This window comes from Megalops cyprinoides, chromosome 4 (assembly GCF_013368585.1).
Source record: "Megalops cyprinoides isolate fMegCyp1 chromosome 4, fMegCyp1.pri, whole genome shotgun sequence".
Taxonomy (NCBI): Eukaryota; Metazoa; Chordata; class Actinopteri; order Elopiformes; family Megalopidae; genus Megalops; species Megalops cyprinoides.
This window is the reverse complement of record NC_050586.1, coordinates 12,833,227-12,850,380: the sequence shown is the minus strand read 5'-3', so window position 1 is coordinate 12,850,380 and position 17,154 is coordinate 12,833,227. Positions and strand designations below refer to the sequence as shown.

The following is a 17,154-nucleotide window of genomic DNA, read 5'->3' as shown; positions in this document are numbered from 1 at the left end:
AAACACCTAATCTACTCTTCAGATGGCATTGCCTGGCTGTGCCCTGCTGTCACCGGGTGTGAGTCAAGAGGTCAGAGGTCATGCTGGGTGATGACAGCCTGGTTGCATCTTTACTCATCTTTGGCATTCTGAGTGAGGAACTGCAAAGAGGCCAAGGACTTGCCCAGGCCAAACCTCTGGATGAATGCCTGTGGATCCCAGTTCCCTGGAACAAGAGGTGACATCCGGTTAGGAACTCAAAAAAATGTAATTGGCAGGTGTGTATCTTTCATGCAATGGAGAAATAACAGCAAGAGCAGAAAACACCATAAGAAGTTTTTACTACATTAGCAGACCTGGTTAGGCTTTAGGATTCCCCTCCTAAGAAGAGGAAGGATATCCCAAGATTGCTTCATACAGTGTGATGCTTCCAGCCGCAGATCTCTCCAGTGCAGAGTGTATGGAGACTTAAAAGTGACACAGAGAAAGATCGAGGGAGAAAACAACCCCGGCTCAAGTGCGTCCATATCCTCAACAGCCACTTGCTCCACGTTTTCAAAGAAATTAGACACAGCAGTTAAGCACATGGCACTGGGACGTGAGTCACCGAGAACAGCACTGCTGAAAATAAAACATGTTGCCGTAGCGCTGGAGGTGGGAACGCGAGCACTTTTTGGCACGTAGAAATGATTCGATCGCCTGTACTGTTTTTTTTTCTTCCCTTTTTAAAACAAACACCAGACGGCCGTCCGGCTGGTATGACAATATCACTTCATGGATTTTGACAATCACCCCATTCCCACCCCCTCCCCGCACACAAAATCTGAATTAGAATTCCAAGCAGACAAACTGATTTTATTTTCTTGCAGTTGGAGACTAACTTTTTTTCTTTGTAAATAAAGCTTAGGGGGCTGCATAAGGAGAATCTTGGCCTGCAGTCTAATGGTAATGATGGCTATTTTAAGTCTTGTGCACAGAGCGCTATTCTCCATGCTTGGACTTGTCACTGCTCTATCTCTCCCATTTCCAATTCAAGTAGCTTTTTTTATGAGCAAAGTGGGTGATGTGTTTAAGAAAATGCAGCGATATGGACTTTTATATAACGTGTCAGGAATCAAGATGAAATCTAAATGGGAGCTATGAGAAAAGCGACAATGACACAGAAACAAAAAGTCACATGACGGTACAAACTGAGAATCGCAGAAATTATGAGCAAATAAATCAGCAAACAAACAAATGACGAAGGAGACAAAATCTTCAGAGGCTGAGGGAAACCCCAGCAACTTCAAAGCTGCAAAGCTCACCACATCCTGGAAAGAGCACATTTCTGTGACTGTGTGCATGTGTGCTTGTGTAACGGAGAGAGAGAGATTTTGAAAGTGTATGTGTAAATGTATGTGTGAATATGTGTGTTCACTGTGTGAGAGTTTGCATCTCACTTTGTGAATGTCTGACGGTGTGCACTCAATTTGTTTGCATGTCTCTTTACTAATCTGCAGGTGGAAAAAAAAAAGAACAGCTTTGGTCTCATAGGAAATAAGAGATTTCCACTGTGTAACCCCAAGGGACCAAACCCTTCACTGCTTACTCTCCATGTGAGGAGAGGTAGGGGAGCATGATAAAATTGCAGTACTGGTGAGTAACTACCCAGGCAGTCATAATCCATTCATATGAGTGTGAAGAATTGTATTGCAATATCACAGCTGACCATTTCAGACCGACGTCTGGGATACTCTCACAAGAATTTTTAATTGAACTCTGCTTTACACACAATCCCTCTTACATAAAATGCATATCAGCAGGTGCACAGTCTGGCATATAGCAAGATCTCTACTAATTTACATTTATGGATATAGTAGTATAGTGTATACACTATAGCGCATTGTACTTTTCTATGAAATACATATGATAGACAGACAGACAGACTACTAACAAAAGAAATTTACACTGACTATCTTTACACAAGGGTACAATAGCAGCAACCCACTTGGGAATTGAATGTACTTCCTTTGTTTTTACAAGCCCACCTCCTTCAGCACAGTGCCAGAGAACTGCTAGTGCAGACCTGTGTCACAGTAAAGAGCAGCAAGACTGGTTTTATCTACCAGACTGGCCACACATCAGAGCAGAGCAATAGCAGGATGCGCAGAGAAAATCTACTGTTATCACACTTGTCTACAGAGCTCGCTCAGGGGGGGCCGGTGGAGGCTTGTGGAACACATAATTAGCTACCTTCAGTGCTGAAGGCCCCATGTTGCTAACTAGGGCTACAACTGAAGGATTTCAAGAACACACAGGGTCAGCGAATAATGTCCAAGAACGTCTGAAAAGGTCCACTGAATTCTAACGATGGTCAAATGGGGAGGCTCAGATAAAGAAACGTGGCGTTACGAAAATGAACAGGCTTTTTTAACACTGAGCTGCTCGACACTCATCTGGAAATGGACAAGGTAATAAAGCTGCTTAAGGCTGAATGCTGTGAATGGCCTAAATACATAGGATCCATCTGGCATTTAAACAACTTGTTGTTCGCATACCGGCCTTCTTTCTGGCGCTCGGCGAGGAGGACGCCGATATTGTGCCAGAGTGGGTAAGAGGCCGGGCTGAGTGCGGAGCTCAGCTGGAGGAGGAGGTGAATAATAACCAGCAGCAGATTAGAACAGGAGTTCCCCGTGGCAGGGCTCCGCTGTGTGTGCATGGGCTGCCTGCAGAGGAGACCTTTAATTGAGAGAGGGAAATGGGGTTGAGTGACCTGCAGTTATGAGATGACACAGCTTCACAGGGTCCCTTGCTCTCTGCACCCGGGGAGATAATGTGCCGCCTCTGCAGCTCCAGACCCCAGACCTGGGCTCACCTGAGCCAGGACACCCCCCCCCACCCCCCCAAATCCCACCATTCCCCGGAGGCTGCCGAAGCTGTTGGAACATTTGGGAGTATATTGGGGCCACAGGCATTGTAGCTTTAACATTAGTAACTAGCATTAACAATAACAGTGATGCTCAGTGATGATTGGAGTCACTCAGACAAAACTTGATAAACTGAAAGCCATATTTTCATTACATTACAATTACTTATCATATTCTGTTCATCCAGATTGCCTTACATTGCTTACAATTCCTGCATATTATCCAGTTACATAACTGAATATTTATCTAGGCAATTCAGTTTAAGTGTCTTGCCCAAGAGCACAACAACAGTGGACCACGTGAGAATCCAACGAGGGAACCCTTGGGCCGTGACCCCTGTTCCTTACCACTACATCACATGCCCTGCCACATGTTCACAATCACAGACAGACATTACACGCCTAAATATTACTTTGGATCACAACCGCTTTACAGTGACCTTTAAATTTTTTATGAACTTTAAAATTTTTCTTGTATCTTGACACAATCTCTTGCCATCAACACACACAGAAATGCCTTGACACAATGCTGCAAGATAGAACACAATGTATAGGTCAGCAGAATCCATCTTGAGTCTAACCACCTCTTCCACCTTGCCTCATGAAAACCATTGATTAATCACTTATATATAAATAGCAGAAACAACATTAATGACAGTTATGGGGACGTTAATGGGAGCAAGCAGGTAGAAAATCAAACTAGGATTGTGATAATCTGCCCAGATATATTACAGTTCAGCAAATCAAGATCTAACACACTCTCACACATACACAAAGTGGGACTGAAGGCTTTCATCATCATATCATATCGATACCTTTCACCAGCCAGTGTAAATGAAGGGTCATGTATACATCTGGGAGACTAAGGGAAAACCCCTCTGCTTTGGAGGTGCTTTGGTAGGGAAATATGGTGTCAGTTTGCTCCCTGTCCTCTGGAACGTGCAGAAATACATACATACACACACACACACACACACACACACAGACACACACACACACACAGACATACACACACACACACACACATAGACATACACACACACAGACACACAGATACACACACAGTGGGATATGTTGTCATCCAGACTGAAAAGCCACCCAGCTGCCATTCAGATCTGTAGATGTCCTATAAATAGTTTGGTGTCTGTTTCTACTCCCTTTCACAGCAGTTACACTCTTTCCATTTCCCCAATCTACCAGCTCATGGAAAGTGCACAGAGGACCTGTTAGTGACGCAGCGTTTTTTTTTTCTTCTTCTTCAACTCCCCTTCTCTCTCTCTCTCTCACTTGCTCGCTTGTGCAATACAGGAAGTGCATGGTGTGACTGTTGCCATGAGGGGGCGGAGCTGGCACATGGAGGAAGACTGAGGGCAGTGTGGGTGGTGCTCCTATTAACCATTTCAGCGGCCTGCTGTTTGTGTGTGTGTGTGTGTGTGTGTGTGTGTGTACGTGTGTGCACGCGCGTGGGTTCAAAGTTGTGTTGTGTGGCTGTGACCTCAGATGAACTCTCTCTCAGGAGGGAGACAGTGTCCCTTTAAGGGTGAGAGCTTCGAGGGGGATTCTTGCACTGCCTGAAGATGTTACTCATCATATCACATCACAGCAGACCGCACGGGACTATGACCTGCCTACTCTAAAAACTGCACTCCCACATAGCCATCTGCAACCTCACTGTTGCACAGCCATTTCTTAAGTTGGTGCAGTGCAGGCTCTCCTACAAAAACAAACAAATCAATGGTGAAAACTCCTCCCCGAAATATACAGTTCATTTGAGGCTCATCTCCCCCATCAGAGGGAGGTTCTGAGAGGACATAATACAAAAGTAAACCCTCCTCCACCAACATCACGAGCCCAGACCATGCTTGAAGGGACTACTGCCAGTCCAGCTGGTTCAATGTCTAAGTTTCCTGGTATGTCTAGAATTTCACGGCACATTGAATCTACGCACCAGAAAATTAATGAAGTTTCATGACAAATTCTGAGGTCCTCACTGCTGGTGTACCTTGTGTGGTCTAGCTTAACTCTGACAGAATGTCAGCGTAATTCCTCGAATATCTTGACTCTGACAGAGTGTTAAAGTACTTCCTGGTCTATCTTGACTCCGACACAGTGTTTGCGCAGTCTCCTGCCTCTCCTGACTCTAGCTGCTCTGATTAATGGTAGGATCTGTAGGTGGGTGGGAGACACAGATCTGACCATTACCACACGGCAACATTGCAAATGGTTTCAATTACTGCAGTAGGGTGGTGTGCTGAGCCGGCAATATCCCTGCGAATGACCAGTGGAGAACTCCATGCAGCAGCCAGCAGCTCTTCACCGCATCCACAAACCGCCATTACATAGTGATGCTCCTGTTCATCTGACAGTGGACTGAACGGGGTTAGGCAAAGCAAAAAAAAAAAAAATAAAAAAAGCCTCCAGGTACATATGCCAACCTATGTTTTATCAATTGTTTTCATTTTCATCTATACCCTTTTAGGCATATATTGCAGATTTTTTAAATAATGCTTTTGATTTGATTTGACTGAATGATTTTCCAGGTGCACATCACAGTGCCCAACTGAAACACAAGACATTTTTAAGGCAGATATTAAAAATATAAATCTTATTTTTCTAGTTTCATGTCTGTAATGGTTAGATTGCAGACCAGCCATTGACCCTTTACTGAAAATAACTTGTCTTTTTTTCCCCTTAAATCAGACAGTGCTGACCTAGAAACTGGAATTGTATGTACTTGGTTCTGACTCAAACCACACCTTTGAAGTACACACATTTCAAAGACTAACCTTACTTGAAAATTCTAGATTTCAGGTGAAATGATCCTATTTATGCTGTTAACGGACCATTTCTACCATATGTCCACAGTGCACCAACAAAATTAAAACAATAAATGCTGCATGATGAAGTTTGCTACGAAGCATGTAATGCTAAATGGCTGATCATATTCGCTTAAATACCAGATGTGAATGCAGTAATATAACAATCAAATCATTATCATCAGTTGAAGCAACAGTCAAAAGGCTCATTTTGAATGGGCTATACTCATACTTTAGACCCCTACCACAGCTCCATTGATTACAAAAAATTGGGATTGGGTGTTGTGCTGTCACCTCTCGGCTGGCAGACCGGGTCTGCTGCGTTGGACGGTGGCATGCCGAGGCCTTGCCAGCTGGCGGTGAAGTGACACCAGGCTTTGTGTGCCCACGCCTGCCCTCGCCCCGGGGCCTGCGAAACCCCTGGCGCTGCAGCTGACACGGGCCCAGCGGAGAGGGGATTCCCCGTACTCGCGGCCTCCCCTCGCCGCCGCCGCCAGATCACAGCCCTCTGACTGCACTCGCGCAAATACCAGCTGTCTCAGTCCATCCACTGACCTACATTTCTCATCCTTCCAGCCAGCGCCACAAAACTCCTGTGGCCCCTCAACCATGTCTCCGGCTTCACTTATGGAGACTGCGCCATGAGTCACTCCTCATTCTTTGTACACCCCCTGCTGCTAAACAGATAGTCATTATTTTGTTCATTGATTTAAAAAAAAATAAATAAGTAAACAGCAGAGCAAATTGGAGTTGAAATTGAGTCAGGGACTGAGACACTGGAAGCCAACAAGATTATGATGAGGAGTCTCCCCACCCATCGCTACTGTCTTTTCCCCTCCAATCATACCAATTAATGTCACAGGCAGTGAAAAACGCTCACTGTATCAGATTGCAAAGCGGAGGTGACAGAGTCTGAAGAATGAGTACAATTTAATGAGGGGGTAAAAACTGAGAAATGGGATTTCCCCCTGCCCTGCCTGCCCCAAAGGGGTGAAATCCCCAATACCAGGTCTGCAAGTAGTTTGTGGGAGGAGAACTGTTCACAGCAGCCAGGGAATGTCACTGAGCAGGGCAGCTGCCACTCCAGGGACCATCTGCCCTGACAGTTATCTGAGCGGGTCCACTGAGGGGCAGCCCTACGCCCCACCAGTTAATAAGACCTCAGTTAAACAGCATCACATATCCTTGTTACTCAGCATTCAAGTCGTTATTCCCGTTGTGGGTGAATCAACTTAGGCACACTGTAATTACAAACACTGTTCATGTCTGGATACAAGTCCCAACACCAGAACAACCGAGGCCTTGGATCTGAAGTACATGCGTGGTACATGAAGGAATACACATGATTTTCACATCCCTCTTCTCTCCCTTCCATCACCCAGTAAAAAAGCCACATTTAATTATCTCCATGGAGTGGGAACCCTGTAATTTCATTTCCTCTGGTGGAAGAATAGTGTGCTGTGGAGGGGAAGTGCTGCTGAGGGAGGTGCAATGATTTGGGGGGGGGGGGGGGGGGTAGTGAGTTGCAGGGATGGGTGAAGGATCCTGGTGCCAGAGGGACTGAACCAGTCTGACCAGCGTGTCAGTCACAGACACAGTCAGTCGCTGCTGTTTCACTGGGATTTTCCTCTCTGTTTTTGAGCATTTTCAGAACAACTGCAATTCTTCAAGCAACACAAAAGACACTATTACAAACCTGCACTGTCTTCTGGCACTGACATCTCCGCAGTGCAAATACATTATTATTCATTTGTACAAGACATAATATAATGATGATTGTTATTGTTCTTGTGATTTTTTGTTCCTTTTTTTAGCTCAATCAGCACATTGAAAAATTGTAAATTATTGCTGTTTTGGTATATTGCAATAAGCTTCTGCTTTGCATCAATATATTTTAAATGTATCTGCAATATATTCTTCGACTGACCAACACATTTCTCATATATTACATTTTCCTAAGGGCTGACATAGTATATTAATACAAATGCAAATGCCTGGACAATGCATGTTGCTCTCTATAATCATAAAACAAGCATAGAAAAAAAATCTGCACAGAACATTTAATCAAGCTGAAAATTCTTACTTTGGAAAGAAAGAGTGTTAAACCATGTCGGGTTATTCATACCTCTATAACTCCTTTTTCCTAAACTCTTTCTGACATTGTTTATTCGCAAAGCAACACCTCGATAAGATGAGAGATTTTCAGCTAAATCTCCTCAAATGCACAAAAAATAAATAAATAAATAAAGCTCCGGGAAGTGCATCTATTTTGACACTTCTACCAGAGGTTCGACATCAAACGAGCCTCACGTTAATGTAGTGGGATTGTTTGCTGACAAAGCTGTCAAGACTTCAAACACAGTAAAGACTGGCAGCTCTGCTCAGCCTGGGCTGCGATCATTGAAGTCTCAAACCACACTGATCTCTCCACACATCACTCAACGTGCCACTTCAGCAGAGCAGACAGCCGGACACTCCCCGTATGAGGTGCGTCGAAGTGCAGTCACTTTTGTCGAAGTTTTTTTTTTTGACAACAAAAGAATGAAAAAGAAAACACTCTGATGTTACATATTTTCAGATTTATGATTTCTGGATGCATTCTCAGGCCTACTCCTGTGTATTTCCTTTAATGACTCAAAAACTTGACATGACAGAATTACAGAACCTTTCCTCTGTCCGTTACATTTAGCATTGAATCAAACATGACCCAACGAACCTTGATGTTGATGGTAAACTCAGGCAACTGTTAATACCATTCTTTATACTGGATCAACCTTATGAGCTGTGAATCTGGCCAGGTTATCCTTTCTGTGCACCAGCAAGCATGAGCTAAGCATCGCTAAGCTATGACTAACCTGTAGCGCATTGAATAGTGGCACGCTGTCCCAGTTAGGGGGGCTGCTCAGGTGATCACTGCTCTGACCCCCCCCCCCTGTTCACAGCTCTGCTCAGCTTTGCACAGGGGGTGCTCAAGGCTCTTTAATGTGGCCGAGGGGCGCTGCAGGTGTGCGTGGGCTCCCAAAGCTCTGAGCATGACCCTATTAGCCTTCGCTCTGCAATACACACTGACTCACTAACTTCATTAGCATTTCCCTTATTAGGTTCAAGCACTTTGAGAAAATAATCTTCGGAAACTGGCTTGAGAGGCCTTGATTAAGCACTTGCAATTACGCGTGGAGCTGGTGTGTCTTTTACTGGAAACAAGAGGGAACTAAGAGGAGCAGAATAGTGTAAGTAACAAGTGCTTCTTCCTTGCCGGGTGTATCAACAAGTATTTCCGTGAATTGGCTGAATTTAAAATATACAGACATCGATGCAAACAGCAGTACAAATATAGAGACAGAGAGAGATAAGAGGCAGAAAGAAATCAGTGTAAAATGTGAAGGCCTGGATAGAGCCGCTTTAATGCCAGAGTGCCTGTTGTATGAATATTCGGCAGTACTGTATTACTACACTGGGCAATGGTGTGCTGGAAATCCAGAATGCTGGGTGTTCAGTAGCTGAGTCTATCAGTTTGCTATTGTGTGGGTATGTTAAAGGCGTCATTTGTGTTCAGTTTGTGTGCTGGGTGCATTCTTTGTATTCGGCAAGCTCAATATGATATGTGGGTGTGTGCAATGTCTTGGATGTGTTCAGTGCTGTGTTTGTTCAGTGTATGGGTGTTCATTCTGTGGGTGTTTTGTGTGCATCTGTGTGTTTATTGTGTTGGTGTGTTCACGGTGAGTGTGTTCACTGTGTGGGCATGTTCAGAGTTTCAGATTTTCAGCGTGCTGATGGAAGATCACCACATCAAGCCATACCCAGCGAGGACTTCTCCTCTTGGCTGAGGCTGAGGGTCTTGTCAGCTGGCTGCTCAAACAGCATAAACTGGTAACGATGGAGACCGGTGCCCTGTGGGGGGGTTGGGCGGCGATAATCTGAGGGAGAAACAGTAGAGATTTCATATTGTCTAAAATAGCCTGCCCCTAAATCAATCTAGCAAAAAAAGTAACATGCAGCAAGATACAAGGAAAACCTATATGAGGAAAAACTTACAGAAAATCAGAAAATGAATAAAAATCCTTTAAATAACCATTTTAGCTTCAATTTGTAATCAGATATAGAGAGGTCCTGTTTCTCAAGTCTACAAATGAAATACAGGACTGTGTTAAAGGCACCAGGTCTCTTCACTGCCATGTGCGCTAACAGCATAACCTGGACACAGGGGAGAAACAACCCCAGCTGCGTAGACAGGTGTAAGTGATGGGGGATGCTGCTGCTTTGCTCCGTGCCTCCTGGCACTGCGAGAGACTGCCTTTCCTCCCCTGCCGCTCACGGGTCAGGAGCCTTCCCTCAGGCTTGCCACGACAGCATGGCATGGGGCTGCCGCTGCACAGTGAGCTGCCCGAGCTTTGCTGAACACCACTCATCACCTCTCCTCTTATTCCCAGGTAAGCTCTGGTCCATCAGCCTTACTTCTCTGTTATAATGACTGTGAGGACACGTCGGGGAACCGTCTGAACGGTTAACAGTGGCACTGCTTCGCATAGTGGGAGGAATGCAAAGGTAGCCGTCTGGCTGTTAGCCGGGATGAGCAGGTAGCGAGGGCACAGGGTGACAGACCACATCGGCTCCCCCTCTGGGAACCTCACACATCATTAAGCCTGCCATGCCAGTGCGCCAAACCACAGCACCCAGCAAGACTGAGGAGGGCTGAAGAGGCAGCCACCAGCCACAAGCTCTGTCACAGACAGACAGAACTCTGCCTCGTTAAAGTCATCGCCATTAGCTTTACTGCTTCCTATCATCAACCTGTGAAATATGCATGCATATAAACATGCCTATAATTGATGTGTATTGATGGCGCGCAGGTACAGCAAATGTCTTATGAAGAAGACAATATCCTTCATTTCACATAAAAATCCAGAGATTTTTTTTTTTATGTAAAATGATTCCTTCTGTGTTCCTTCTGGTGTGGAATCCAATTAACGCCCACGCAAAGAAACAAGGAAACAAACAAACAAACACTGCTCTTACCAGACAGAACCGAGCCTTTGATATCACCTTTCTTCAGGTCGCTGCCCTGTGAGTTGAGAGAGACAGACAGACCTGGATCAATTCTGATTCACAACACTCATAGTCAAAGCACTAGCCCAACTTTCAACCACACACACATACACACACACACACACAATAAACTGTATAAGCATAAAAATCCTACAGAACACATGCATACCAAAAAGTGATGAAGATCAAACCAATAAAACATTTTTCAACACCTTTACTGTCATAGTTAAAAGGTAAGGAATATACACGTTTATTGTCATAGTTAAAAGGTAAGGACCTTTTGAACAGGTGTCGAGGAATACGTTATCTACGAACACAAAGGAAGCCTTCAACTCACATTTACATTTACATTTATTCATATGGCAGACGCTTTTATCCAAAGCGACTTACATAGGTTACGGCTCGTTAAATAGGTTGCATTGCCCATTACCAACTATTAAACATGGTGGTGGATCCGTTATGGTATGGACAGCCATCTCATGGGAGTCACTGGGTCCAAGTATTAATCTGCAAAGTACAATTATGGCCAAGGAATACAAACCGATTTTATCCAACCAGGTGCACCCTATGGTTCTGTGGTATCTTTAACGATCAGAGTGAATCAGGATGTTGGCTTAATATCTCACATTAATATCTCATATATTTCGGATGGCAGTGTTCCCATCACTGCATCAGGGCATTGGTTTTCCAACTTGGTCCAAAGGAAAGACTGATCCCTACTAGCCAAATAGTACACCTTCCTGCAGGAACCTGGTTTCTCCAAGGAGGTCTCATTTTCATGTGCTAACCAAGCCCAGTTCCACTTACTTTCTGCCATTAGGTATGGTAAAGTTCCAGGGTGGTATCATTGCAGCTAAAATTGCTATAAGAAAACAGCATTATTCACTCAGAGGTGTGGACTGAGATGAGGGTGGAACTGAAGTCTAGTTCTATTTAACATATATATTAATGAACTGAATAATATTAGAGCAGTCTATAGCTTCTGGACTATTCTGCATGATCAAGAAATCAATTCCCGCACTATAAAAATGACCTGGCTCTGGTGAGGCAGTACTGTCAGACCTGGGCCCTGGCAATATGATTTTACAGGATTAAATGCTACAACAGCAGGGAAATAAATGCTAATCTGGAATTTTCATCTTGGCAATTGCATTTTGAAGTTAAGTTTTAAACAGCAAGAAGAATCAGGCAAACACTTGCATTTAAAATTTGAAAACATAAAATAGATTGTGAAAATAGATTGTGTAAATTTTGTAATGTGTTAGGTTTTTATGAGCTACAATTTTCAATTTTACTAACGATATGTATTACATATACAGTATATCACACATACACACATACATTATATATATAACAATACTATTATTGAAAAAACCTATGAGCTGGGAAATCAGAAATTTGCTGGCAAGCTGTAGAACCACAATAAAGGAGATGCAGTAGGGTTGCAGAAGACAGACACAAAAGGCACAAAACACAGACAAAAACAGAGAATGAGGAGCTTGCAGACCTGGAGTGAGAAGGTGAATATTCATTTGATCTACTACTTACTTGCCTGTACAGTACATGTCAGGAGTTAGTGCTTCATCCTGAGGTATACAGACTTAAGATCCCGTTTTCTGCAGTTGTGTGGTATCTGCGATAACTTTTCAACTCTTCAGAGGAAAAACTATTGTTTACTAGTAGAGCTTCACATATGTACAGTACTTGCAGAATTCTTTCCCTTTCAAAAGACTGTACTGTGTGCTCTGAACTTCAAGGATCCATACACTAACACCCACTAACACAAAGTAGCCCCAGGACAGCACAAAAACACTGAAAAATAGAGTAAACCAAATTATATTACATATGTCAATATCACCAATATCAAATCTATGACTGCTATTGGAACCGAGACATACTACACTGACAGATTACCAGAGCATTTTGACGAATATTAATAATAGAAAAAACAAATGCAGGCTGGGCCCTATGGCCTTGATTTGAATCCAGCCATGTAATTTGCCAACAATAATAATAATAATAATAATAATATGACTTTATTGTCCACAAATGTGGAAATTTGTCTTTGGCTCCACAGGTAGTTGTTAAAAATACAGACACAATAAATACAATAAAAACACAGTTAATAAATAGTACACATACACGAAACAGACAGCAGTATAAATAAATATGGATTCCATATGAGTGGCCTATTGTGAGTTAAGCAATGTTATTGCACTTGGTATGAATGATTTTTTGTAGATAACCAGGAGCCCAATGTCGGCAGAACAAACTGGCTTTGTTCCACCGGGGGACAGGGGCAGGCAAGTTGGCCATGGTCCCCTTGTCATTCCACTCTTAACACCTTTGGGTTTACATGGGCACCTATGTGAGTTACTCACATAGCATCAGAAGGGTGAACTTATCCTCAGATGCCACTTTTCTCCTAGTGCACTGTGGGTAAGGGTGTATGCATCAGAGGATTGTATGCATCTTACTCTGCACTCCTACATGGGTTCAGTGGTGGCAATCTTAGACGCTTAATTGGCAACTACTGAAAAAAACCGTTGGGTGAAAAAGGGAAAAATGCTGAGATATAAATAACCAAAAAAAGAAAAACATTTTTGAGAAAAAAAAAAACAAACTTCTATGGTTAAAATTACATTAAGTGAGCATAGTCTAGCCAATAACAGCCTTCCCAGCCAAGTAGAATTTAGATTTGACCTACAAAATTATATCAAAACCAATAAGTGAAAATTGCAGCTTTACTCCTAGAAGAGCAAATGAGCTATACAGATGGAGTTGTATAATAATGGTAGCATAATACATCTCAGGGAGTGGGTGACACCAAGGATGAATAAAGTCATTTCATCACCATTTCGATGTCAGTATCATTATGATTGTTAATTACTGGGTTAACCTCCTGATTAAGTACAAAAAATGAGATGCAACAGAAGGACAGAGAGTGAGAGAGAGGGAGAAAGAGACCAGCAGTCACGGACCTTCTTGGGACGATTTTCAATTTTACACTCAAGTCATACCAAGCACCCAATGTGAGGTACACTTGGAATATTGAGTTCTGTGCTGATGTATGAAAACAAGAAGGACCCTGGGAGCCATTGAGAGCTACAACCCATTAGTCACCTGTGGGTTGAAAACCCTGGCTTAGTGGGAGCTGGACATAATACTCAACTATGCACTGGGCTCCAATCTCCAGCAGATCTGGGCTTAAGTGTGTCAATGCATACTCCACAAGGGATCTGCAATATTCAATATCTTGAGATAAAGACAATGCTCAGGCAAATTCACTATGTGACTGGACTTCAGAACAGCATATTCCCATATTATTAATTGTATATGAACTCCCAGTTGCCTAGAAACAGGACAGGAATTTTTAAATAAATTAGATTAATTTAATATATTTTTCACAGGCCATTTCAGCCTTTGGAAAATTAAATCCCATTTGCTTGGTATCCTTATGGACAGGCACTTCACTGTACATAGCACTGAGGAATGTTTGCTTGATAAATGATTGCTTACTGCTGTGAGGTAAGTTGCATATGTGGGAGGAATGTGCCTAAAAACATTGTTTATGAAAATGCCCAGAGCCCACGCTTGTGGTAAGCATGGAAGTCCCCCCCCAAAACCTTAGCATTGTGTCAGCAGACCTCACTTTACCAAGAAGAGTCTACAAGTAGTGGCATCTCAGTCTTCCCCAATGCAGCCTTCAGTTCACCAGACACAAGCTCCCCCTAAGGGGTGTGAGTGAAACTGCACTTTCTGAGAAATGAAACGGTTCAAAGAAGCCAGTCAATGCACTTCTTGTGTGCATGGATTTCATGAGTGGTAAGGAAAAAGATAAGCAGCACAGTATCTTATTCAAAATAAAGGCAATGTAATATTTCCAGATTTAAACATATTTTCCCTCCTTTATGAACGCGGTAGATTTGCAATTAAAACCTCATTTGTCAATTTATCACAAGCTAGAGTACCATCACCACCTAGAGTACCATCTGAAGAAACCCTGGTAGAAAAAATCAGAATGTTTTCCATAGCACTTGTAAAAATTCAGTAATTAATATCAGAAAAATCGCTGTTATGCTTACTGGTTCCCAGTCTGACACAAGATACACTAAAATTCTGAAATCATGCTTCTTGCCAGCAACACATGGCACATCTCTAGCTTGCTACATTCTTTCAGTTCTTAACTGCAATATCCTTCTATTGATGTTTAAGTTCATCTGTATCATTTATTGTCCCTATGTGTATGTTCCCCATTTCTGTGACATGTCACCATCATTTTAGCATTATTCCATCACTTCTTAAATATTCTGTTTACATTTCTTTCTGGAGTAATAGTTTTATTTATTCTGTAAATCTTTTTTCAGTCTGTATCCTTATATTTTTCTCTATGGTTTCGTGTTTCAAGTTGGGACATCCCCTACTTGCGGGGTGACACTCCACTCAGATCATTAAGGAGGCCACAGCTGGAGTCCACCTGAGAGGCGGCAATGGTGACACCGTCGTCACCGGCGCGGTGCTCTCAGCTCCCGACACTTTCTGCCTACATCTGCCGTGCCTCACCGCTCACTAATTGGGCACTTGCCTGGCATGAAGTCCCAGGACAACGGTGAAGGGGATCTGAAGACAAACTATGACTCAGGCCTCCTCCTACTGCAGACAACCAGAGTGAGAAACACCTTAGGAGAGATCCACTGCATTGCGTCGTACCACACGTGTCATTTGACCTTGCTGCATCTGTGCTGAGGGACACCTTAACACTAAAGGGAGATGCGTGTTACTTGTGCCTGCCATGCTCCTTCAACTTGGGTATCATTTTATCCAACAGACAGTGTCTACAGAGACAAAGACCAGTATTTAATAATCAGAGAATTTAATAATCACTGGGGATGTCTGCATGACTTTGGCAGTGCAGCATCTCAATCAATCTCTATGGAGGCAATCTACAGCACACACGTTTTCTGATGTCTCACTCATATGAATGCGCATTGCATGCCAACTTTGATCATCAATGATCATTTCATCACGGCGTATTCAAACGGTGTTGCTCGTACAAGAATTCCTGCCTCTTCTGCCTCTTGTTAAGCGGGATATTTTTATGTCAGTTTAGGATGTAATTCAATCCTTCCATTTTGTGCAAATTAACGTATGTATTTTTGCCAATCCTTTGATCAAGGACGCATCAAAATTAACTCCCTTGAGCTCAGTGCGTGTAACGGCTGCAGCGCTCAGATTCACGAGGCCTGAAGTGGTTAGGAACAGACTTCTATTTAAAGGTCTAGCAAAAGCTTGTTTTTTTAACTACTTTCCATGTTTCCACTTCACAATCAGAACTGCATCCACATCACAAGAATGTTTTAAGCATACACCACAATGAGTATGGCAACAAATAAAATAACATTGACACTATTCATATTTACTTATTTTGCAGATTCAATGAAAAACCAGAGAACAAACGAATACAAAATATTCTGTAGTATAGAATATTAGTAGTAAAATCTGTAAAAAAAAAAAAGAAATATTCTGTAAAAAGCAACACTGACCAAATCTTAACCAAATACCGCAATTCCCATATGAATAAAAATCTTCATCATTGTTACCAAAATCATCATTATCAAATAAATGAAAGTACACTGCTGGTATATGCAGTATCACAAGGGTCATCAAACATGAAAGACTGATCATGAGATGAGCTGCCCTGGGTATCTAACTTTGGTGCTTCTGCCTCATGATGCATTCATTTTCTTTGACCAAAAAAGAAGAAATGAGAATCTCACTGTTCTTTTTTTTTTCAAACTTTCTGCAGAGGAGGACAAAATAATCATTTTGACTCTACAAGGCTTAAATGGAAAAGTATTTTTCCATGTTGTGCAAGAATGCAAAAGAAAAAGTATTTCTATTCAAGCATTTTAGAGGCAAAAAGACTTTTTGTGTTTATTGCACAGCACTGAAAAATCAAGAAATAAATGGTACTTTATATGTTGATGATTCAAATGATGGCAATCATAAACATGATATATATATTTTGTGTATATGTCTGTGTGTGTGTGTGTGCGCACTGATTATATTTTTTACTTTCAACTGACCACTGCCTGGGCTTCCAGATTGTTGACTCTGAAGGACAGCAGCTATCCTATAACCCTTCTCGGTTGTGCATTTATATCACTGGCGAAAAGGAGAAAATAACTTGCCACAAGAAATTTCTTATCATACAGTGTCTCCTCTCCTGGCTTGTACTTTACATTACCCTTGTGATGCTGAAGCCAGGCTGCATGAGCACTGCCTTCAGACCAGCTAGTCAAAGCTACAAAGCTGATATGCAAAAATTTTGAGTCTGAATAGCTCTCGCCTAACCCACTGTGAACAGTGGAAAAATGCTTTATTTAGAATAACTAAATAGATTTACAC

General features: G+C 42.6%; 1 protein-coding gene across 1 annotated transcript in view; it reads right to left on the bottom strand.

Moving 5' to 3' along the window:
* Positions 1–17,154, bottom strand: part of LOC118777120 (phosphatidylethanolamine-binding protein 4) — a 77,663-nt gene continuing 60,509 nt past the window's right edge. Inside the window, exons 5-7 of the mRNA XM_036527857.1 lie at positions 10,717–10,762; positions 9,501–9,617; positions 1–205 (exon numbers count right to left, since the gene is read on the bottom strand). Coding sequence (XP_036383750.1) covers positions 111–205; positions 9,501–9,617; positions 10,717–10,762 — 258 coding nt within the window. The 3' untranslated portion in view covers positions 1–110. The remainder of the gene's footprint in view (positions 206–9,500; positions 9,618–10,716; positions 10,763–17,154) is intronic.